Source organism: Camelus bactrianus, chromosome 3 (assembly GCF_048773025.1).
Source record: "Camelus bactrianus isolate YW-2024 breed Bactrian camel chromosome 3, ASM4877302v1, whole genome shotgun sequence".
NCBI lineage: Eukaryota > Metazoa > Chordata > Mammalia > Artiodactyla > Camelidae > Camelus > Camelus bactrianus.
In genome coordinates, this window is record NC_133541.1 from 33,302,750 (window position 1) to 33,328,088 (window position 25,339).

The 25,339-nt window shown below is 33.0% G+C and overlaps 1 protein-coding gene across 1 annotated transcript in view; it reads right to left on the minus strand.

Moving 5' to 3' along the window:
- Positions 1-25,339, minus strand: part of HCN1 (hyperpolarization activated cyclic nucleotide gated potassium channel 1) — a 325,439-nt gene that overhangs the window by 128,498 nt on the left and 171,602 nt on the right. Inside the window, exon 3 of the mRNA XM_074357958.1 lies at positions 8,447-8,608. Coding sequence (XP_074214059.1) covers positions 8,447-8,608 — 162 coding nt within the window. The remainder of the gene's footprint in view (positions 1-8,446; positions 8,609-25,339) is intronic.

Below are 25,339 nucleotides of genomic sequence, written 5' to 3' on the forward strand. Positions count from 1 at the left end.
GAGGCACCTAGCTGGTTAATACTAGAACAGTATTTAAATGTGGTCACATTGTACCCATCACTATATTCTCAAAGCACAGGGAAGCCTGGTCAATGATTTCAGTACATATTCTTCATATCTTATGATAAATTGTCTATGCTCTTTATATATACATATATATATGTAATAACTGAAATAAACTAAAGATTCACAAGTCAAATTAAATTTTTCATAGGGATTACTCATTTCTAGAATATATTGCATCTTTAAAAACAACAAAATATTTCTCAAAAATAATAGAGTATATAATGGGACTATGAAAATGTTCATGCTAACATTCAGAAAACATTTCCTCTATTGTTTTTTTATATCCCTCACTTATCCCATAGCTTTCTTCATGTCATGTGAAACCCAAGTAAATGAGAAATTCAGAATAAATGCAAAGTTAAAACTTCTTTCCTTTGCCAAATTATTTTTATATTTATGACAGTAGGAAAAGGAGAAACTTTAAAAACCAAGATACACATACAAAATACAATGAGTTTTTCAAATATTTCCACATATATTCCAAGTTCTTCCACTGGTGCAATCAATTTATAGTCGTTTTCTGTGAACATTAATTGACAATTAATAATGGATGAAGCTCTTTGGGGCCCATGAAATAAAATGCTATGGTAGGTTCAGAATTAATTCAAGGGAAAAAAATGGATTTCATCACCAGTTCCCATACTATCTGCTTCTGGCTTTATGTAAACCTAGTAAGAATTCTCTGGGTCAGACTACTTATCTGCAAAATGGGAATGAATATGCTTTCTTTTGGTTCAGAATAAGTGAGATACTGTGGTACATATATCTTTACATTACCTCTGTGAAAGTCTCCACAGTATTCATATGAAAAAAAAATATATATATATGGAAATGGAGAACAAAGTCTAGTAAATTAGTCTTCTTGGAGAAAATATTGAACTATATGATACTTTATTTCTTTTCCAATTTTAGTAGATACCACTTGTTAGATAAAGTTATTTCATGAATGGTGCTTCTTCTAGCCTTTGATTACTCAAAATTTAAGAGCTAGTCTATGTGAGAAAAAAATTGGAGGAACTTCATGAATTGGTCCTATTATTGCCGAAGCTACTTAATACAGCTGCAGATAATATATAATTTAAATAATATCCTTTGTCATTCTCTATTATGGAACTATAATTCAGGTTAAAGTTTTTCTGAAATGCACATTTCATTTGAAAACACAATAGCAGATTAGAATTCATTTCCGTATGTTCGTTCCCATAAAAAAGAATACACATCTGAGAAGGAAGAAGTCAGCATGTGAATTGTTTCACCTTTGTGATGAGGTTGTGTTTCTATCCAATAGAGAACAGTCACCAGGCTAGCTTTCCTAATAGACAGAAACAGGATGGCGAAGGAGAATCACAGCACTCAGCAGTCTGCTGACCTACTTTGTTATTATAACTCATAGGAGCTATGAATGCACTTTTTTAAAAAAACAGAGCTACAATAGTGACTTGTCAGCAAATTTAGTTACCTTTTGTTAAGACTTAAGGCAACACATTCTACTTAGAAAAAAATCAATAATATATAATACAATTTCTAATTTATAGAATTCAAATCTAAAATACATTGCTATTTTATAATAACCTACAGTGAAAAAGAATATGAAAGGAATATATATATATATGTATAACTGAAACACTATGCTATAAACCAGAAATTAACACATTGTAAACCAACTACATGTCAATTAAAAAAAAAATCACTTAAAAAATAAAGTACATTGCTAGACTTCAAGAGAGGAGAAATATACATTTTAATTCAGTTTTTTTAGCTTCATTTCTTATTTATATTATCTTAGTTGTAATATTTCAGTCAATAATTATCTAATTAATTTATGGGTTTTTGTAAAACAAAAAGTGAATCTATTTTATCTTCATGCATTTGCTAAAATATCAACAGGAAGTAATATAATCACTCAAGGTTTCAATGTTCTATTTGTATATGGGGACTTAGATATGAATAACATGTATTCCTTTTTTTCCAAATCATTCGCTGAGAATCAGTAAACAGCCCTTTTTACTCTAGCCCCACAGCATGCACTTATTTTGATTATTACAGTTTTTGAGCTAGAAGTGACCAAAGTGTCTCAATCCCTCCTCTTTGTTGAAGGTTCTTGATCCAAAACCAGTTGACAGCAGTGGAAATACATATCTCCCTATTTTGTGTCTCCCCATGCTTTAGTTTATATCCTCTATGGATTTTATCTCAGTCCATACAAGGCTGCCACTAGCACACTGTCATTAGAAGAAAGTAGCACTCTCTGGATGGCTAAATTAGGGGGGAAATATTGTAGGAAGTTCAAGTGAACATGGCTTGGCAAGCAGAAAGAGGACAGTATTTCACTAACTTGCTCTTTGAGCAAGGCACACAGTTCAGAGGCCTCAATTTATATTAATGACTTTCGAACATAATTTTCTATTCATATAGATTAGAAAATCTAATTAATCTTTGCACAGTTTTCAGTACTAGGAAGCAGTGCTATGAATGAAAGCACATTAGAGTGTAAGTACTACGAGGACAGGGGCTTCACGTCATTCTCTACTGTGTGTTCAGTGCTGATGACAATGCCTGGCACAAAGCAAGTATTCAGTAAGACTACCTAAGGGAAAGAGTAAACAGCATACCCTCATTTCATAGCTGACGTACAGGAAAGTTTGGTGATTTGCCTAAAATCACAGAGGTAGCAGTGGTAGAGGGAATTCTGGAATGAATCCCTGTAAATTCAATTCTGCTAGTTTTTTTCTCTCCCTAGTCTGCAGCCTCGGTGAGCCAGGAAAAACTATATTACATGTTATGGGTTACGTATTAAAATACATGCCTCTGGAGAGGAAAAGAGAACTAACTGGGAGGTTGCATACCAGCTTTTCAATGCTTAGGCTTACAAGTGAAATATGATACTGTCAACTCAGAGCCCACCGATATCACTATCATAGGGCCCCATCCAACTGGAAGAAAGCTGGAAAATGTGCATAGTGTGGGGCCTCTTGGTTATTAGTAAGTGTCCTTGATACGCTGTCTCAAATGAAAATAAAATGACAATCATTTAGATTTTCCAACCAAATCTCTTATTTTCTCCACATAGTTTTTATTAATTAGACCCTTCTGGATATTTTATATTTCTTTTTTTCCTCCAATAGTCTTAGTATTGTTCATATATCCCAAATTTTTTTCTGAAAAATATTGTTATTTATACAGAAATAAAAAGCATTAGAAGCTCACTGATTTGGATTCATGAGTTTTGAGGATGCTATATTGCCCAGAAATTGCTCAAGTGATTACTAATCTTTGAAGAAATAATTTGATGTACAAATTATTGTAACAAAAAGTATCCAAGGAACAACACTGAAAATGCACAACAGAATAACTTCTTTACATTTAATTTGCAAATACCGTTGTTAATTACCCATTCAGTTATAAACAATTAGTATTTATTTAGCAATATATGCAAGATTGGCATAGGACCCGTGGGGTACACAGATACTTCTAAGACATATTGTCTGCCCTCTAGAATGGCATTTCTCAAGATGAAATAATGCATAGACTCCTTCAAATAACAAAAAAATAAATCATTGTAAGGAATGATCTTTGAGTTGGCTTAAATCATTTTGATGATGATATAACTCAAATAAATATAAGAATAAAACTAGATATAACTCAAATAAATACAAGAATAAAACTAGGTATGTCTCTTATCCTTATAGTCCTTGTAAAGTTAAAACAGACATAAATTTACAAATCAAATGTTAACAAAATAATAAGTTAATAAATACATCTTAATGTAAATTGATTGTGATGGATGATGTATTTTTGCTGAAACCAAATATTTACATACAAGGTGAATATAGCACTGATTATCACAATACTAGTTTTTCTAGAGTATGTAATTTAACACATAAATTGTATACTATGTAATGAGTGACTTAGTTTTCAAATCTATTTCTCCATTTTGCCTATGGTGAAAATTATTTTTAAATTTTATTTTTTAAATTGTTTCATTAATTTTCATATCACTTCATTTCAGAACATTAAAGCTATTTTTTTCTTTAATTAATTTTGGGGGGGAGATAATTAGGCTTATTTATATATTTATGTATTTATAATGGAGGAACTGGGGATTGAACCCAGGACCTGAAGCATGCTAAGCATGCATGCTACCACTGAGCTATACCCTCCCCTTGTACAACATTTAACAGGATGTCGTTTAGCCTTCATTTGGTATAAATGGATCACTTACTTATTAAGCTTACAGGCCAGAATTATTTTATGTAACACCTCATGGCACAACACAATTCAACTACAAAATTAAATCCAGACTCTATATTTAGGGCAGATGATAACTAAATTCATAATATGCTTACCTTGAAACATTCAAACTATTGCCAACATGTACTCTTACATTTATAAGATTTCTGGGAGAAAAACCTGTGGGTTCCCTGAGGGTGAACCTGCAGACCTCAACTGGAGAAACATTGCTCTAGGAATGTACTATTTATCTGCAACACTTTCTTTATTCTGTACAGTCATTCTCTAAGTTACGTCAAAATTCATATGCAAGGTCAGCTGCATCATATTTTAGAATTTTCTTAGATTCCCAAATGAATATTTTATAATAATTTTATAATTTAAACCAAAAACCCATTGCCTCTAATCCATTTAATGATGGACTGTTGCAGTTTCAGTGTGTGTGCTAAACCTAAAACATAGTCAAAAAATATCCTAGGGGGAAGTAAAAAAAATATCATACGAATGAGAAGATTTTTGGAATTAATCTTATTAAACATTAATTATCTGGCAAATCCAAGATTTTCATTCAAATAGAATTCAATAATTCAAATATTTACTGAATGAAACAAAAGTAAATACTACAAATATGACACAAGATCAATCCCTGTTCAGGTTGCATTTTGCAAGTCAGTTATCTCTTACCTCACCAATTCAAGTAGCCCACCATGTTAGCAATTGACTTTTTAAAAAACAGCATTTAAAGAATTATTTTGGTAGAATTTATAAGGACTGGGAAGGAATTAGCTAAGAGGAATTTAACCTATTTCTATGGAATAAAATGCAGATTGGAAGCAATTAACATAAGAATAAATATATCAGACAAATTACCAGTTAGTGAGATAGTATAGTTATGGCATTTCTCATCATAGGGCATTGATGGGTAAATATAGATAAGGATATAAATACAAATGCACACATCGTTAAGGAGGATTTAAGTATACAGAGAGAAGGATATAGATACATATGCAAATGTGTTTAAGAAAGATTTAAAATATATATGGAGATAAAGTATAGATATAAATGCAAATATGGTTAAGGAGTATTCAAAATAATATTTAAGAGTACATGATATGGAAAGGCAGGAATGCACAAGGAATTGTCTGAACACTCTACCTAATCTTTATCTTAAGTCATTTAGTACCAATGTCAAATGTTAAAGAGTAATTGTCAACCCATACCCCAAAATGACGCGTATTATGTTCCGCGTCCACCCTGATCTGGCTTCTCCGTTTTTGCTTCCTAGTTTCATTTATTTTTCTACATCTGCTTCTCATATTAGTCTTGCCAGTTTTTAGTGTCAGAGGTCAAATCCTGATTTTCAAGTGACTTTATACTACAACTGGCATGCTGTGACTACAGGTTTCCTTTTTTGTACCTACTTTTCTTAACTGTTTTATTAATAATCTATGCAACATAAAGTATTCTAACATGGTTTAGAACAGAAATTAAGGAGTCAGATAGATACGCATTTTAATCTTGATTCTACAATCTGCATGTGTGACAATGAACAAATAGTTTAACCTCTAAAAGTTTCAGTTTTCTGAACTGCAAAACAGAAGAGAATAAAGCTTCTCATTCTTCTGAGGTGAGAACCAAACAAGATAGCATTTCTTGAAGCTCCGGGCTTAAGCATGATATGTAAATACAGGGTGCTTCTTGCTTATATTGGATTTTAACTTCTTCTTTACAACTCTCTTTGTATGTAAATACATTTTTCTCTGTTTTATTGTGAAGGATGGAAGGTTTTCGAGAACTCAATAGCTTTAGGATAGAAAATAGGATCTGCAAGGTCAGATGACACCATCAGATTCTCTATTGATTAAAAATGGTCTTTTTTATGGTCGTTATCTCCTTCCTATCACTAATATCCACAATACAGAAGAATTTCTGGTCTTTATAGTTAACTCTTTCCTATCCTCTACATTAAACATGGAAATAATATTCAATAAATATGAAAGAAAATAGGAGCCCATTTCGTAAGTAAAACTGCAGCCAAAAAGAAAAAAAAAAAAAGCCAAAACTGAACTGTAAATTCAGGAAAGGGTATTTTGTTCAACATTAGTATATAAAAAATGTTTGGCTATGTTAGCTCAAACACAAACACAGACACAAAAGAGCACATGCAGAGGCATTTAAAGAAAAATGAGCAAGACGTTAAAATTTTTCTTCATTAAATGCATTTCCCACTGTATGTATTAAGTATTATATTTCCCAACCTTATAATATTTGCAATTAAACAAGCAATTTATGCAATTACATGCAATTTATGGATACCTAAAAACAGTCCCTTTACTCTTCCAATAATGACAACTGCTATTTTTTGAAAGATACCTAGGGAAAATTTAAAATAATAATTACTTGCAAACTTAAATATTAGTCGGTGCCAATGATGAACCATCTTTTGGCAGCAATGTTAGTATTTTTTATACTATTCATTCAGTCAGTAGCCAGATTATAGAGCTATTTTTTCCTCACCCCCAAATATCTTAGTATTGTCTTTATGTATTGCATCTTCAATGATATGAAAAGTGGTAAATCTATAATCAAGGGAACTACACAGATTAGAAAAGTGAGTTCGAACAGAAAAGAGCTAGAAAAGAGATTAGAAAAGAAACTCCCTGGCTTGATTTTAGATACAGAAAGTCCCATATAGAACATTTCCCAAACTTTTGATAAGTGACTAGATTACAGCAAATTACTGTGTCTGGAACTCTTCTAGGCACTGGAGATAAAGGATAGAAAAAGACAAATTCTTTGACCTAGTGGAACTTACATTCCGGTGTGGGAGACACACAAAAATATAAACAACAGATTACGTGTGCACGCATGCCCACGTGCATGTACGTGTGTTGCTAAATTCTTTTAAGATGAAATATAAACAAATTGGGCGATGTATTAGGATGGTCAGGGAAGGCTTCTGTGAGGCAGTGACATTTAAGCAGGTATGAATGAAATGAAGGAGAGATCCAGGTGAATATCAGGTCTCGAAGAAAGGAGAGAAAGCAATAAAGAAGGAAGGAAGAAAGGGAGGGGAGAAGGAGGGAGGAAAATACATAGGCAAAAAGAGAGAAAAGGGAGAAAAAGACACTCTTCTTTACACGTGCAATAAACCCTCTGGCCTTCAAGTACAAAACCTGAGCTACAGTTATTGGGAGAAAAAAATGTATATTTCTAAGATGCCCATGTCATTGCTATAATAATAAGCTATGAAATTAATAAAAAAACAGTTTGGGAAAGAAGAGGGTATTCAATTTATGCCAAAGTTAAAATTTGTGAAAGTCTCACAAAATGTACTTTCTATCAAATGTCAAAGAGAAGAGAAGGCTATTCTAATATATAGCTAACTTAAGTAACATCTTATTAAATGTAATAATTAAAATGTAATACAAGAAGAAAATATGAAACATATATAAAAAGAGAACAAATATTTGTGAATATATATTAAAATATTCACTATTGTTTCAGTTCCTTTGTAAGTGTTGCACTATGTAGATCAAAACATACACTCTTAAAATTAAATGTGAATGTAAGTACATTTAACTGTGAAAATCAAATTTTTATTTCATAGACATTTTTATATTTACATATCTTTCAGGGCAAAGTTTAAAGGCTGCCTTTTCCATGGTATTTTCACTAGAAGGAAGTACTACCTGAAATATTGCATGTCAAATGCATCTCATTTGCATTTACACTGATGTATATGTGTCTGCATGTTTAACAACATCTAGAATTTCATGTCTTGAACATAGTAAATGCTAAGATCACGTTGAAAGAAAGAAGTCATTCTGAGCAGTAGGTAATTTTAAAAGAATGTTGTATATGATTATATGTGTGTGTTTGTATGTGTATCTTTGAAATAAAATATATCTCAAAATACACAGAGTAAGATATCTAAAAATAGATGCTGTAACATATACATCCCCAGGCATATTTCATGTAAATAAAATTTAGTTATAGAAAGAGAAAAATAACAGCTAATTTTATATCCATTGAAGCGAAGTTTTCTCTAACCATTTACGGAGGATAATTAGATCATTATAACATAAACATTTGAAACTTTTTGGGCAAAACATAGAAAACGCAATGTGAAATAGTATGAGTTACTTACAACCATGTTGTTAAGAGACACCCAGCAATCCGGTGGGAAGTCCTGCAGCAGTGGTACCAGGAACTGGAGACAGCCGTCCCAGTGACACAGCAGCAGCATCATGCCGATGAGGTTGAATATTCTCACCACAGCGCTGGCCAGGTCATATGTCATGTGGAAAATCTGTGGACCAAAATACAAAACCAATTCTTATAATCCATTTTTTAAAAGTCAGGAATACTACTAGTGTCAGTAGGCATTGACATTACGTAGTGCAAGTATTGATTTAATAAAAATACAGGAAGAACTTTGACAAATAGAAACAGAGATTACATGCCTTTATCCTCACATTGAAGTCTGGCTGGCACTCTGACTATTACAACCAACTGTGGGTTCTCCATAAGGAACAGAGGTAACATAAATACATTAAATCTGTGGGTCATATTTTAAAGAACAATTGGTTTTGCCAGTAGTTTTCATTTACTGTCCTTCCAAGCATTTTAGCAAAGGTACTTTAAAATAAGTTAACAAATTTGAGAAATGATAGGCACGCTCTTCTCTCTTCTCATCCCATGCTAATAGATTTGTTGAAGAGCCAAAAAAAAAAAAAAAAAGAACCAGAAAACAAATAAACCAAGGACCGAAAACTGTTAGCAAAAGTAATTAAATTGCAAAACATAAAGTTAGATTGTGAATCAACTGCAGTTAACTTTCTGCTATATGAGTAGCGGTACTTCTTTTATTGAATATACGGAACATGGATAGTGGCTTTTGAGATAAAAGTTCTCTGAATGGTAAAAAAAACAATTGTGCAACACGTTTTTAAAAGTTAAAATTGTTATCTCCATTGTATTATCTGTCTGGTACAGGTTTCCCTTTCCTGTGAAACTTTCTTATTTGTATTTTCACAAAATCCATTATGATAGGTGAGATTATTTACAAAGCACAAACATTATGACAAATGAACATCCTCCATCAGAATTTTAGAAGTGGAACTTATATCTATAACTTCTCATTCAGAATCTGAATCTTTTCTCTAGCATCTCCTGCTAATTCATCATTTATCATTTATCATTCTCCTGCTAATCTAACTGCTAATACAGTTTCTGTTTATATTTCACCTCATCTAGAATAACAAAACCCACTTAGGAGCAGACCTATATTCTAGAATAAAATTTTTAATTGTTGAAGGACTACTGAGTTAATAAATAAAAGTAACAAATATGCATGAATATACAAAGATACAGCATTTTGAGATACTAAGAATCACATTTTGTATAATTGACCAAAAGAATGGTCTACTTTTGAAGTAATGAGGACACCATGCATTGAGAAATTATCTGAGAAATAGGAAGAAACCCACAAATTTTGATTTAGAAACTATATCTTAGTAAGAAAACTTCTGTAGTCCTTAAGAAATGTGTACTGAAGTATATAGAGGTTAACATGACAGCACAGCTGGGGTTTTGCTTTTATAAAATCACCAAATCTGTCTTTAATTAAATGTTTTTTTCACTTTGATATATTTCTATTCGCCATTAATTCTTTCTTTAAACAATCTTTCTTTTTGACATAGTAATTATAGTGAGCAAAAAAATCTGTCTTTGCGGGAATATATACATACACTGTTCTGAATTTTTTTAAGAGCGGGGTCCTACATTTTAAAGTCAACAGATCACGTATTTTGATATTAGACAGCTAAACATGTAACAATTTATTTTAAAGCATTAAGAATTGTATTTCCTTCAAAATATTTTTTAGCTAGGTTTTTTATTTGGCAAACCCACAGGAAAGTCCTTTTGCTATTATTCCCTGTGATATTTCTTGGTCACTAAATTTATAAATAAAAATTGTACCAACATTTTCATCAATAACTTTTCATTAAAAGTAATACAGTAAAATATAATTTTAAAAACGTTTCCACTAGTAAAGCAGGAAAAGAAAACCACAGATTTAAATTTTTTGTTTATAATAAAATTTTATGTGTATATCTAAGCACTTCCTGACCAAATGTTCAATATATATCTTTGTGTTAAGTGTTACATAGATGAGAAATTGGGTAAAATTGCAGAATATAAGCTTCTGGATCAAACAAGAAACTAATCTCTTTTCAACCTTATTATTTGAAGTAAATAATATCCGAAACAGTCTCCCAGTCTATAAATTATAAATATATGGGCAGCAACCATCACCCAATGATCAGGCTTTGTAGAGTGAAGTTTGGGATGTTATAGAGAACTACGGCCCATTCTCAACACAGCTGACTTACGGATTTACTACTTTCTTTTTGAGAAGTTAGATACCTTTCATGTGATCTTAAGGGATTATTTACTGAAATAAAATAACATATTCTAACAGTTATTTACCAATTCCTTTAAGAAAACCATGTTATTTCTAAACTGTTTTCCAGAGAAAAATAACCGCTCTTTTCATAAAGGGAGTTAATGGGGTTATAAGAAACACATTTTTTTGCTTTGCTGCCATATAATTCCTGAACGCCTATTGTACAGGATAATCCCTAGATTTAAGCCTAACCTCTACCCCATTTCTATTCCCACCTTCACAATGTTGGCATACTGTATCATAGTGCTAGATTTACATACTAACTCTACTATATAGAAAGCGCTCAGTAATAGCTCACATAATTAATTTTATAAAGAGTCTCCCTTTCTGGCCTTTAACATTATGTGTTCAAAAGTGACCTCATTTTTTGGAACTATCCCAAACTCTAACACTGGAAGAAGCACAGCAGATTGGCTATTTTGACACTGGTTAATATCAGAGGCTAATTACAGACAGTCAAATCTAGGTACCTCCATTCTGATCTATCTACCTGACAAAAGAACAACATAATATATGTAATATTACTTTTGACATACACATGAGTGTGCGTAGTGCCTGGGCCCAATGTGATTGTCTGTTGAGCTCTTATAATTCATATACTTTGGCAGGCATAATCTTCACATGTGACCAGTTGCCAAGATTGATTGATTAATTAATTAATTAATTAATTAATTAATTAATTAATTTTTTATAAAAAATTTATTTCTATTGAGGTAACATTGATTTATAACATTATATAAGCTTTATATGTACAACATTATTTTTCTACTTCTGCGTAAGGTACAGCATGCTCACCACCAAAATCTTAAGTTTCTATCCGTCACCATACAGTTGATCCCCTTTACCCATTTTGCACACACCTGCCTTTTCTCTCTGGTAACCACTCACTCTGTTCTCTGAATCTATGTGTTTATTTATTTTTCTGTTTGGTTTGTTCATTTATTTCAGATATTTTGGTTGCTTATTTTTATATTCCACATGGGAGTGAAATCACATGGTATTTGTCTTGTTCTGTCTGACTCATTTCACTTAACATAATAACCTCAAGGTCCATCCATGTTGTCACAGATGGTAAGATGTCATCTTTTTATGGCTGAACAATAGTCCATTGTATTCGCATAGCACATCATCTTCTTTATCCATTCATCTATTGATGGGTACTTAGGTTGTTTCCATGTCTTGGCTATTGTAAATAATACTGTGATGAACATAGGAGTGCATATATCTTTTCAAATTAGTGTTTTTGTGTAATTTTGATAAATACCAGAAGTGGGACAGCTAGGTCATATGGGAGACATCAATGTTCCTGTTAAAACCTTGCTCATGGAAGATTTGGAATGAGAAGACTACCTCCTTATGGAGCACATACATCTGGAGATAGTCATGTAACCATAGAAGGAAATGTCTGGTCTAATTTAAGCATAGCCACAACTTCTTGTAGTCTCAGGGCAGTTTGTAGGATAAGCTCAGTGTGACTTTATTCAACATCCTGACCAAGTGGCCAACACCATTGGTTAATTCATTAATATTTTCAGTTTTTTTCCATCTATGAGGTAGATATCTTAGAGTGATAAATTACCATTTAAATCAATTATCTTAATGTTACTGCACGCAAATCTGACTTTACACAAAAATAGCACTGTAGGTGACACTCAGTAAGTTGTTGTTAAATGAATGGATGAGAATGTTGCAGGAGGTTAACAATAACAGCACAAGCAGCTTTTGATCTTAAGAGTGTAAAGTTTTTGCTTTTGTGTTTTAAAACAGGGAATTAAAAAAATAACTTCATTATTTTCTACCTTCCAAGTAATCTGATTTGCAACCTGATCTGAGTGCTCAGGGTGTGGGTAGCAGAAAAACAGACTGTTCTGACCCACCAGCAATATGTTTTGAGTGGTACTTATGAGAGTCGATAGAAAAAAATAATAAAAATAACTTTTTAAAGTAGCTCTTCAATTTTATTTTCACCAACAACTGGAAATATGTCAGTGGAAAGGTACTGTGCTTTACATTTGTCCAGCTCAGAACATTGTGTTGTTCATATGACTTCAGTGAGAGGAAAGAGCTGATCACAAATAGTCACTGAATTCTTTAAAAAAATATTATAGTTCTAGAATTCTGCCCTGTTGGAGTCTTATAACTCCAGATAGACTAGCTGGAAGAATTCTCTGAGTAAGATAATTTGAAGAATACTCTAAGATAACTTGATGCAGAATCCCAAATCCTGCTCTAATATTTGCAGAATTGTTCACCACAATTATATTTTTGTAATATTTTTCCCAAGAGCAATGTATAACCCATCCTGTTCTTAAACAGTCAAATCCCAAACTGTGCTGTGTGGCAGATATCCATAAATTAGCAGAGTGATTTCAAAATGCTTCCACATTTTTTCTTGATAAATTGGATTTAGGTGTCTCTCAATCTAAACACTCACCTGTGAAATCAGTGGACCTTAATCTGCCTTTAACTATCTGATCTACTATGTTTTACCTAACCAAAAAAAGTGTCAAGATTAATTCAAGATTTTTCAAAGAATATATTGATCTATCCTTAATCTTGGATTTCACAGATGGGAATCATTTATATTTAGATTGCTTCTATGATCTTCTATTGATTGAAGGCTTCAAATATGCTTTCAGAATTCTTATCAAAGTAACATTAAGGAAGTCAAATGGGCCAGAAACGGCTCTCTTGACACAGAACATTGTTATCTTTAAGGTGTAAAATAAAGTCGGATTCTTGGGTCTATTTCACAGCTAACGTATCCAGAATTCAATATGCAGTAGTCTTAATCAATACTAAAATCAATATTTTAAGAGCCCTTTTGTGCCTTCTGTAATTCTTACCTTGAAAATGATCTAGACTATCCTACCATGCTTTAGGTAAAGTGTAGAGGGCTTTATGTGGTATGTGAGAGAAGAGCCCTCTTCACAGAGACCTCTTTGAACACTGATGACGACTGCAGTCATTGGACTGATCAGTCTCCTACTTTACCTAGGATCACACTTGGAATGGCCAGCCCATAACCTTCAGGTCCTCTCATCTTTAATAGCCTGTGTCCCCAGTCAAAATGCAGTTATCTATTCCCCAGCTCACCACACCTATTATCAATCCTCATGCTGTTGAATGCTTTTTCTTGGGTTCTTCTTTCTATTGTCACTTCCAAAACGCTTCCAATTAACTGTCAATTAATTTTTGTATACCTTCAGCCTCATAAAATTCTTCCTCTCCTTCTCTGCTTTTCCTGAGACTTATGACTACGCCTACCCCTCTTCCCAAAGTCTCCTCTTCTCTGGTAGCTTTCTCAAATAGTCATTTCAGTTCTTTCATACCTCATAAGCCTTAGGTTTTGATGGCAATGCCCTCGTTTCCCTCCGTCCTCTTTGCCACTTTCAATTATTTATCCAGCTGTATAAAAAAATTCCTCCTTGTCTATGTTCATTCTATTTGGCTATTCCACCCATTACTTGCCCTCATTTCTGGCATCTTACAACCTCTCAGTCTCCACCCACCACACATCTCTATTTATTAAGGACTCTATATTTTTCGATTGCCTTTTTCTGCAAAATGTCAACTTTTGAGTAATCAAAACAGCCATTTTCTATACCTGAGATAATCAAAATTACTGGACAGGAAACTGTAGATGATGTTCACTGAATTTTTTTTAAAGGATAGCTACCTTATTTGAAGCCCTCAGCTATGGTCTATTCATTTCCCTATTCTTAGCATCTACAGTTTTCCCCTCTTACCATCTATCCTATATTTTTTCCTCTCTTCTCACATTCCCCAAAGACCATGATTATCCTGCTGAGTTTTAGCTTAAAATGTTACCTTTTTCAAAGGAAACAAATTCTTATGTTTGAGTTCCCTCACCTCTGACCCCTTGTACTTTCCAACAAACAAATATCCTCAGTTTTTCTTACTGGCTTTTTCCTGGTATCAAATGATGTGTGTTTTGATATTAATCTGACTTTTTCTCCTCCAGGAACCTAAATAATTAGTTTAGAAGTCCCCAGTCTATGATGAAAATCAACTCTCTCTGCTGTCATTTGGGGACGGATACTTTTGCAAAGTAGAGCAAAAATAAAATAATATAAAGATAAAAATTTTTAAAAAGGCATATATAATACAAGCCGAATGCTTATCCTCTTGGTTGTGGTGACAATATCAAATTACTATAATTACTAGATTGTGTTTTTCCTTAAAATTGTTAACTTCTACACATATTTAGACACAATAAAATTTCACATTTTATCAAAAATGTTTTAAACTAAAAAATAATCTTTACTTCCTAGGTACATTCTCATTTTTTTACACAGTCCTCTCAGTTTAGCTTCTCAAAAAAACAAACTCTCCTCACTGGAAATCTGAGACAGAGAGAGCTGGCCTGCCCCAGTAGGTAAAGTGGTTTTCTTTTCACAGTTACATGTGCAAATTACCACCTGGTGCAAAATCTGACTTCCTGAGGAACATATGTGTCATAGCTACTCTGTGTTTCTTTCCCCTCTCCCTCTTCCCCATGTATTAGGGGAATGTGAAGAAATTTAAAGTCGACTTCATTTCCCCAAATGTGGGCTTGAAACTTAAAAAAAAAAAAAAAGCATCCATCTGAGAATTCTTTTTGAAGTGGCACAGATAGCGTATCATTGGAACTATAGAGAAGGCTGTATCATTACATGACTCTGCAAATACTGAACAGGACTATAGGAGGGAAGAACAAATCTGACTCCATATTGGATCTGTTTCTTCTACTTTAACGCTTGTATTCTATTGCTTTTGCTACAAGTTAACCATTAAAGGGATGTGTATAGCTTAAACTATATATAATGGCCCATTCCCAGGAACTCTGCCTCCTATGCAATGAGGGTTAAGCTAAAATGCCTACGTTTAAGCTCACAGGAAACATCCTGACCAGGCCCACCTGTGGAAAGAAGAAATTAACACATTCCCTCCAGAGTCTGGCTGGATCCAGGAAATATTTGGAACAATTTATCACTGTTTTATTTTACCTTCTCACCTTCCCCTCTTTGTTATATAAAAGAAACTAGCATCCAAACCCAGGCAAGATGGTTCTTTGGGACACTAGTCCACCCTTTTCTTTAGCCTGCTGGCTTTCTGAATAAAGTCACTACTCCTTGCCCAAACACCTCATTGCTCAGTTGATTGGACTGTTGTGCAGTGAACAGTATGAGCTTGGATTCAGTAACAGTACTATATAGCCATAACAACTACACATACTTACAGAAGTACAGTTATGGAATAGAATATACTAGTTATCAATCATGACTGCCAAAAAATAAAGTATATAGCTAACTATACATGTGTTATTTTGATCATATCCACATATATCTTTAACAAACACACATATATAAAATGAAAAGAAATAAATTTTAAATATTTTAGTTATAAAAATTGTCATGTTTCTTAATTATCTTTTCTTAACTATCACCTAGATAGTATAAATTTGTTTCATTAGTTTGATACTGTAAAATATATCAGCCATTTCTAATCATATATATTTTACATAAGATTTTAATTCCTTATACATGAACATTTAGAAAAAAAATCTCTTCATGCAAAAATTGCTCTTTGTTAGTTTTGCTAGCCTGAGAAAAAGCAAAAATCATTAGCTACTAAGAAAACATAAGAAAAAATGGTAAAATAATATGGATTCTTTCAATATTTGGGGTAGGAAACAATAATAGAAACAGTTATAGTGTAAATTATAGTGTAAGCTATAAAAGTACAAACCTTGAAAACTGGGAAGCACAATGTCTGGTGGTATAGAGTTTTGCTCAGCAAATGTTTTTCTCCCACAGAAGTTACTCTTCTAGCAATGCATTTACATAAATGGGTCAGTGTTAATGAGTACCTAACTGAGATGAAACATTTCTACTAAGATCACTCATTTTCCTTGGAATTTAAAGTCAAAATCATCTAACAAATGAGAATAGGTCAGCAACAAAAATGCTTATGGTAGGTTACATTTTGTTAACTGAATATACCCAAAACATCACATTTTAAAAATTCCTTAGGAAAGAGAAGTACATCTTTTAAATTTATATGAGGACTATGTAGAATAATAGCACATCTAATTATTGGACAGTGCTCTAGAAAAACAAAAGAGCCAACACAACCCCCGTGTGCTTAATTTACTTTAAGAAGTAGCTTACACTTGGGAAAATCAAATTACAAATGAATATTGAAAATGGCCCTATTAAGAAGAGAGTTAAACAGATTAGTACTACAGAAAAATAAAATTAATTAAAATGAAACAATTTAAGATCATTGTCTATTCTATTACAAATTTCAAATGGCTGTAAATGTAGAGAATATATACAAATTGTACAACTTGTGAAATATTTCAATGAAGAAAATAAAAACAAACACACATTGTATGATGGATCTCTGAACCTTACCTTAAGGATGGTCATATGAAGGCGATCTGATGCTTACTACACACTTAATTTCACTAAGTCAGCAGTTACTTTCATGAAGTTAGCACTAAGATGTTAATTTAATGAAATATGATTGATTTTCTTCTGGATTTTTTTGCAAATCTTGTCTAGAAAATTCAAAATTTTAAATTAATTTTTAATAAAAAAGTTTTAATATTCTCTTTTTATTGTCTCATTTACAGTAAAGAAAATTATAATCAAGAAAACAGTTGTTAAGTGGCTAATGTATGTTTGTACGTATGTGTAGAGCAAGAAGGTGAAAAATCAAACCAGTTAGTGATATTTTGTCAATTCTGAGTAGCTCTTGTGAACTAATTTCAAATGATAGTTTCCTAACACTGTTTTTTGGAGAGGACTGGGGAATATTTCATTTCAGAAATAACATAATGCTATTTATAGTCTCATCTTTATCTTACCAGTTTCATGTCAATCTTTTGCTTGCTCCCTTTCTTTTGTGTAACTGCTGTCTCATCAAATTTGTAATACGTTACATGCTCCAATAAGTACAAATTTAGTTATCTCTGCATCTTGAGATTCAGATAGCAAAACTATTCTAGTTTTTATTACTATGTAGTCCATTTCCTCACCATACAAAATCAATCACATGGATTTATGCTTTTTGAAGGCCAAAAATACACCATACAAAGGAATAGAGAAATGTACCTAGTCTTGGTAAGAACAGATATTTTACTTTGGAGACTTCATGTCAGAAATTTGTTTTCTCTTTTAATTCATGTAAATAATAAACACACTTAAAACAGAGAGGACCACTTCAGTGTACAATCTCTGGAAACTGAACTATAAAAGCAAATAAAGCAGAGGATGTTTAAACTCATTATACATTCTGTAGATTGTTTTCCCATAGACAGTATCTTATAGATATTATATAATCAATAAATGTCTATTGAATTGCATTAAAATTACCAAGTAAGAATATGACATAATTTTCCATTCTATTCATATATCATCCAGAAATAATTTTGTACTAATCCTCAGGTAAGCAAAATCTATTAGACTGTCTCCCAAACATAAAATGCACAATGTATTTTAGTGGTCTTTTGCTAATATATTTTAAGTATACCCCCCAAAAATATTATGTACTGTTATATCTTACATTTTCTGTATGTTCTATGGGAAAAAATCCACTCCAACATTTTTGGTCTCACAGTCATGAAATTTGTTAAATTCACAAGTGTTTGGCATCTCAACCAATTTTTTTTTGGCTTAAAATATTGAAAATTGTAGTGTTTGTAGTGTGATAAAAATATTTAAAATTTGTCATATATACTGGCATGGAACATTAAATTGCTTAGTAATTATATATATATATATATCCAAATCTTTGAGGAATTATTTTGTGAAGTAACAAAACGTGAAATCAAAAGACATTTACTAACCAAAAGTTTTCACCATGTAAGGACCTTAAAAACTTGTCTATTGGGGAAATGCCTAACCACAAACGAGAATTCTAGAGTTCTACATTAATCAGTTTCTAAAAATTTGTCTTAGCTTTTCAACTAGAAGAAAGGAAACAGGGCAAATAAACTCTGAAGTATGTTTTACATATAAAATTCAATAATACTTTTACTTTAGAAATAAAATAGTACAATTTTTTAAAAAGTGAAACACAAGGAAGCCAATTATCACACATACACATACCAAATGGAAAAGAAATTACAAGTAAAACACTATTTTAATAAGTGATTTCTCTAAGCCTTTATTGATAAAAATAAAAAAAGAATATAATAAAACTAAAGGTAATATTAACAGGTGGTAAAATAGAATGTGTTAGAGGCCATTACATCTAGATAAATTGCACAATGTCTTTTCAAAACATCCCCAGCCTCTATTCATCATTTTTAGTCTAGAAAGGTCATGTGCAGCCAGCACATTCCACCATTTGCCAGAAGTCAACAGGGGAGACTTCCAAGAGAAAAGAAAGCTGACTTCTGAAAAAACTGCTAAGATGAAAATAATGTTTCTTCATTATCTTTTAGTAGTGGCCATCAGAGTTACATCATGCATTGGCATGTTATCTAGCTACTTGGGCCAGATGAGCCAGTCAAGTTTGAAACACTAATTTAGTTGAGTGGATTTGTGTCAGTGATGCTCTGGAAGGAATGGTGCTGGTTCACTGTCTTGGCAAATCCCTTGGAAAGAAACCATTAAGAACATGATTTTGGGTATGAAGTCAGTAAAATAGGACTTCAAATCTTAGTGAATTAACCACACCTTATGCCATCTGATGAAACCTAGTAAGTGAGAAAAATATATTATTATTGCAACCTCCCAAAAAAGAAAATAAACTTAAAAAATTAACAAGAGTTGGCAAAGTTGCTAGCAACCCAAGAAACATTTGAGTAAGATTTGATCTAATGGAAAAATGGCACGATTTCAGATTCACTAGTTGGACACCTTCCAGAACTAAGTATGCATTATAATGCTTCATCAATTCAGGTAATAGTGCATCAAGATATTTGACAGACAACCTGAAGTGTTGAAAATAGTTATGTATCAGAATTATTATAAGAATTACATAAACTGATATATGCAGAAGGACCCTTAAAAGCAGTAAGTCATTTTTGTATAAATTTGATTTTTCTTATCACCAAAAACCTCCTATCAAATATTGGTTCTATGCAGAATACAAAGTTAGGCTCAGGATTCTTCAGTGCTCATGGTATTGCCTCCACCATACACTCACACACTCACACAAACAGTTTTTTCTCCAGAGACCACCCACATGTTCTAAGCAGGACTCATTTTTCTCTAGACCCGCAGCAGAGCTATCGTAACTGCTGTTTTCTTGAACACATCTTGTAGTAGTCACACTTAGTTTATACCTTTATTTGGGGTGGGCGTGTGATTAGGGCAGCAGGGACGTGGGTGAGACTATCTTTCTCTTTTACCTCTTTAACAATAGCTTATCTGCGTATAGAATTCTAGATTGAAAATCACTTTCTTCACTTTATTCGAAGATTTGACCCCATTCCTTCTAGCATCTAGTGAATTTGTATCTCCAAATATGTGTTTAATTTCTTTAGTGAGAAGATGAGGTATTTTACACAGGGGTAAGTGAAAACTGCTCAATTCTGTGTGTGTGTGTGTGTGTGTGTGTACTGGATATGAGAAATGGGTTATGGGTAAAAACTCTTACAATTGTCACACTGACCTTAAACTAAGTGTCCTTCCTGTGTAAGCCCTACTGCTCAATTACGTTCTGCATTATGCCTTCCAGCTCTAACTCCAAATGTCTCAGTGGCTTCATAGTACAGACTGGCTCTCACTTCTTTTGCAGGCCCTTGTGTAACATATTCCAGGATTTTCTCTCCTTGTGCCATCCTTCATTCTACTCCCTTTGGTTTTTAATCATTTAAATATTTTGAGAATTTTCTCCTCTAGATAACAGTCCTCTGCTCTCGTTCCTTTCTGTTTTATAGACACATTTTTTTTTTCCACTTTGATTCTTTAACTGTGCTGGAGCCTTAGGAGGGACAGAAGACCCACCTCTATGTCTTATCTATTTTCTAGAAACAGAAATTTTTACTTTATAATGCATCCTTTCTGTTAACCCTGAATATAAAAGGACTTAGGAAACTCAAATTCACAACTGCATATTCTTTCTGGACTGACTGGTTTGTTCCAATGAGCTGTTAATCAGTTCAAGTACCAGTGGGTCATTGATTAAATTAGTTTATCTTTGTAGCATATTTTTCAATCTTTAAGTAACCCTACCCCATAATTCTCCTAAATAGCTTGTATTTCACACACTTATATTTAAAAATAAATTTAGAATTACTTTGTCAAGTCTCTCTCCCATTCAAAAAATTATGTTGGGCTTTGTTGTAATTGATTTAATTCCTATACTAATTTGTGTTTTTCATTGTTTTTCAACATCAGTTACCTCATATCTCCAGCCTCCAGTCTCACCTTTGAAAATATAGTCTACTTGGCATCCAGAATCATCATTTTATGATTCAAACTTATCATGGAAGTCCCCTGCTTGAACTTCTGTTGGAGACCTAGAGAATCTTCATGAAGTCCAAACTCCTTGGCCTGGTATTAACAGCCTGTTGTGATCTGTCCTCTGCTACCATTTCATCATTGTCTCTTGCCCCTCCTCTGTAGGTATTCCATACTTGAGGCCGATCAAAACTGTCATAGTACCTTTACTCAACATGATTGCATCTATTTACATAATATTCTCTCCTGGTATAATTTCTTTCATTCTGTAGCTTTTCTGACTTTATTCATACTTCAAAACTTGGCTCAAACATCACTTCCTCAGGAAAGACTTGTTTGAACTCTCCACGGAAAGAATTAAGAGCTTCCTCCCATAGGACCTAGTCCATAACTCTTAAAAGTGTTTAATACTCAACTGTAATTATGTGTTTATATGTTTGTGTCCTCACTAGACTGTGAGCCCCTAGAGGTCAAGGACTGTATTCACAAAGCAAACACTTAAATGCATGTTTACAAAATAGAAGGAAGTGAACAAGAAAGGAAAAAAAAGGAACGAGGGAGGGAGGGAGGGAAGGAATGAGGTAGTCCCCAGTTTAAAAATAACTGGCACATTTTACTAAATGAGAACTTTAGGATTATTATATATTTTAGCAAATTCTTTTTTTGTAGACAACAGGATGGATATTCTGATTTGAAGAGAACCCTTATCATGTACCTGTAATGAAATAAATTTGCATACAGATTTTGTTTGTAATTTCGGTAATTATTAATTCCAGAATATCTGTCATCCTTGGTCACACCCCAGTTACATGATCAATATCCATATAAACCTTGTCATCACTGTACCTTGTCATTATTCAAGCTTGTAGTTACCAAAATTTACTTCTCTGAAGGCATCTTTCTATCTAGTTTTCATTCTTCATTGTCTTACTCTCACTGAACTTTGTTTTTAATTGTTTGAGATGAGTAGCCTTTGAAAAGTTCTAGTTTCTTCCACTATCTACTCTCTGCTCATCATTGCTTCCTTCCTTATCCAGTCTGACACAAAAATCTATTATTTCAACCAATATCTTATGAAAATTGTTAATTATCTTATCTGCTGTATTCTAATGTTAATATCCTGTTTTAAGATGAACTAACTATCCACATTCTTACTCCTATATATGAGCTTCTAGATATTGCTGGAGAGATCCCCACTAGCTCATGGTGTTAGCATCAACTAGGTAACATCAACACTGCTTAGTGAGATTGGCACATTCCTGGATAGCACATACGTGATTCTCAAACCTTCCCATGCCTCCCGAAGTCTACCATACCTTGCCTGTTCACCTCATCCTAAGAAAATATTTAACTTCCAATTTTACTGAAAAAAAATACTGTCATTTACAAACATGTTTATGTCCTTTCTCCTTATTCTAGAGCATGATGTGTCTCTTTTTCTATTTTTTTCCTTTTCTTTATCTTACAATATGCTCATTAATTATCCCTTCTTCATTCATCCCTTGCTTCATTAATTATCCCTTCTCTTCCTTCTCATACTCTTCCCTATATTTTCCCTCATCAGCATTTAAGCATGCTTAAATCTCTCCTATATGTATTTGAAAAATTGTACATTGCTCCTATATTTCACTCCATTCACTTTAATAACATCTACTTCTCTTCTTGCATATACTGAAAACTTGTTAACACAGTCTTCACTTTTTCCCTTTATATTCAACTTTTAAACATTTTGGAACCCGGTGTCTCTTATCTGTCAAATGAAAACATTTATGACAAAATTGGCATATATCTCTGTTGCTATCCAATGAGCAATCTGCAAATCACGTTTGCTTGATCCCTGCATATTTACCAGGTTTCAGCTATTCCTTCTTGACACTCTGTTTTCTCATTTTCTGATAGGCAATGTTCCTTATTGTTTCTGTTTACACCCATTTTGCTGGTCAATTATATTCAGTCTCCTTAAGCTATACACTCTCTGCTCTCTCTAGGATTGAAATTACCCAGCTTCCACTGTACACACTCTCCTGAAAGACCCTTCCACTTCCGTAACTTCAACTATCACTTAGAGTCAAAGAACTCTAATACCCTGACTTCTACTGAGGACAACCCTCTTAATTTAAAAACCCACAACCCAGTCATTCTGCAGATGCCCAAAACTATATCTCCCACCTTCCATATCTCACTTGAATTCTCTGCAGGGACTAAAATACATCAAGCTTCAAAGTAGCCTTTCATCAGGGTAATGCCAGTGTTACTCTGTTCCCTCACCCTCCATATTCAATTAGTACCTACATTCTATAAATCTCCCTCAGTAAAAGTTCTTAAATTGCAAATTCCCTAATTCAGACAATCTTCATCTTTCACCTGGGTTATTTAAAAACTTCCTAAATTATTTCCATCTCTCTAGATTTGCCCTCCTGTACCCTGCAACTAGAGTTTTCTTTACAAAATACAAATATGAGGATGTCACTTTTCCCGTTGGAAATCTTCAAAGATGTGCCAATAAATTTAGTTAAAGAGCAAGATCTTAAGTTTAGCAATATATAGCCCTTATGATCTGGCCACTGCTTACTTCCCATGCCTCATCTACATCCCCTTCTCTTAGCATTCATATCATTTACTTCTGTTCATCATATTTAATTACCTTATGATTCTCTCTTCCTATCTCCATTAAAATATAAACTTGATGGGGAACATAGTATCTGTCTTAGTATCTCAAATTCTTTGGCATACTGTTAATTATAATAAACGTGTTAAATGATTGGAGAATGATGAGTGAAATTTACTACCTGTTAATCTTAATTCAGTTTCATGTTTATATAAATAAATACCACAGAAAGATTGCAATACAGGTGTTACTCTAAAAATAATTGCATGGGGGAGAGGGTATAGCTCAGTGGTAGAGCGTGTGCTTAGCATGCATGAGGTCCTGGGTTCAATCCCCAGTACCTCCATTAATAAACAAACAAACAAACTTAATTACCTCTCCCTTAAAAAATTTAAAAATATATAATTGCATGGTTTTAAAAATCTGAATGATTTCAGATAGTTATTTCCCTATTAATTCCAGTAGTCACTAATTGAAATCTATGTTTCTTTGTTGTTTGAGTAACAATAATGTAATTGTGGCTTACATAATGAGTATGTAAAATGAACTAGTGATTAAATTTCGATTATACACAAGTATATGAAAATAGTTTTAATGACTTTTATGGTCATTTTCATATGTTCTATAATCATAACATTGTTATTAAACAGAAAAGCTTGGTTTCTATTTTCTGAATGCCTGTTACGCTTGCAGAATTTTCAAAATATTTCAGGATTGGCAATATTCTTTTTATGGTGGAGAAGACTATTTTGAGTTTTGAAACTGTTTTGAATTAACCAAAAATATTGTTCTCCTTTTATGGATGCAACAACATAAATCCCACTGTGTTTAAGGAGTTCCAGAACCTTTATCAACTTGAGCTAATGGGCTAACCCTCTAACAGACACCCAGACTGAGCCAAAATTGACTCTGAAAAACTGTAGATTTGAATATATTCCTATTGAGTTGGCATGAGTTAAACTCAATAGAATCCAGTATTTCTGACAAGTTCTAAACGGAGGAGTCCAAAAGGTCACTATCATTATCATCTGGGCTTTCACCCAGCATTCAGACTCACAAGTCACTGTCATGTTTTCTGCTAAATTCAGCATCGATTCTGGACTCCACATTATTCCATTCCTCTCATGTATTTATGTAGTATGAGAGTTTATAGACGAGAATATTTTTGTATTATGCTCAGTAGTTTATTTAGAAAGAAAAACATGCATTTTTTAAGACTATCAAGAGAGAACAGTTCTAATATGTCTACCTCCGTAGTTGCATCTCTAACCCCTTTTCCTAATGCTCTTCAAAAAGAATCACCATTTCCTGAAGGAAATACGTATATTCAAGGGCCCAATTTCTGGGTTGCAAGAAGAGAATGAGAGAAATCGTAAAGCATTTAGAATTAAATCTTAAGTGAAAATATCTACAAAACATTTTTTTAAAGCAGCAGCTGAGAGTAGATACAGGAAAATATTTTTCCCCTGTAGCATTCTCAAGATTCCTAGAGATGCACTCAATACCACAAAGTTCTAAGGATTTTAGAACTTCTACTACTCA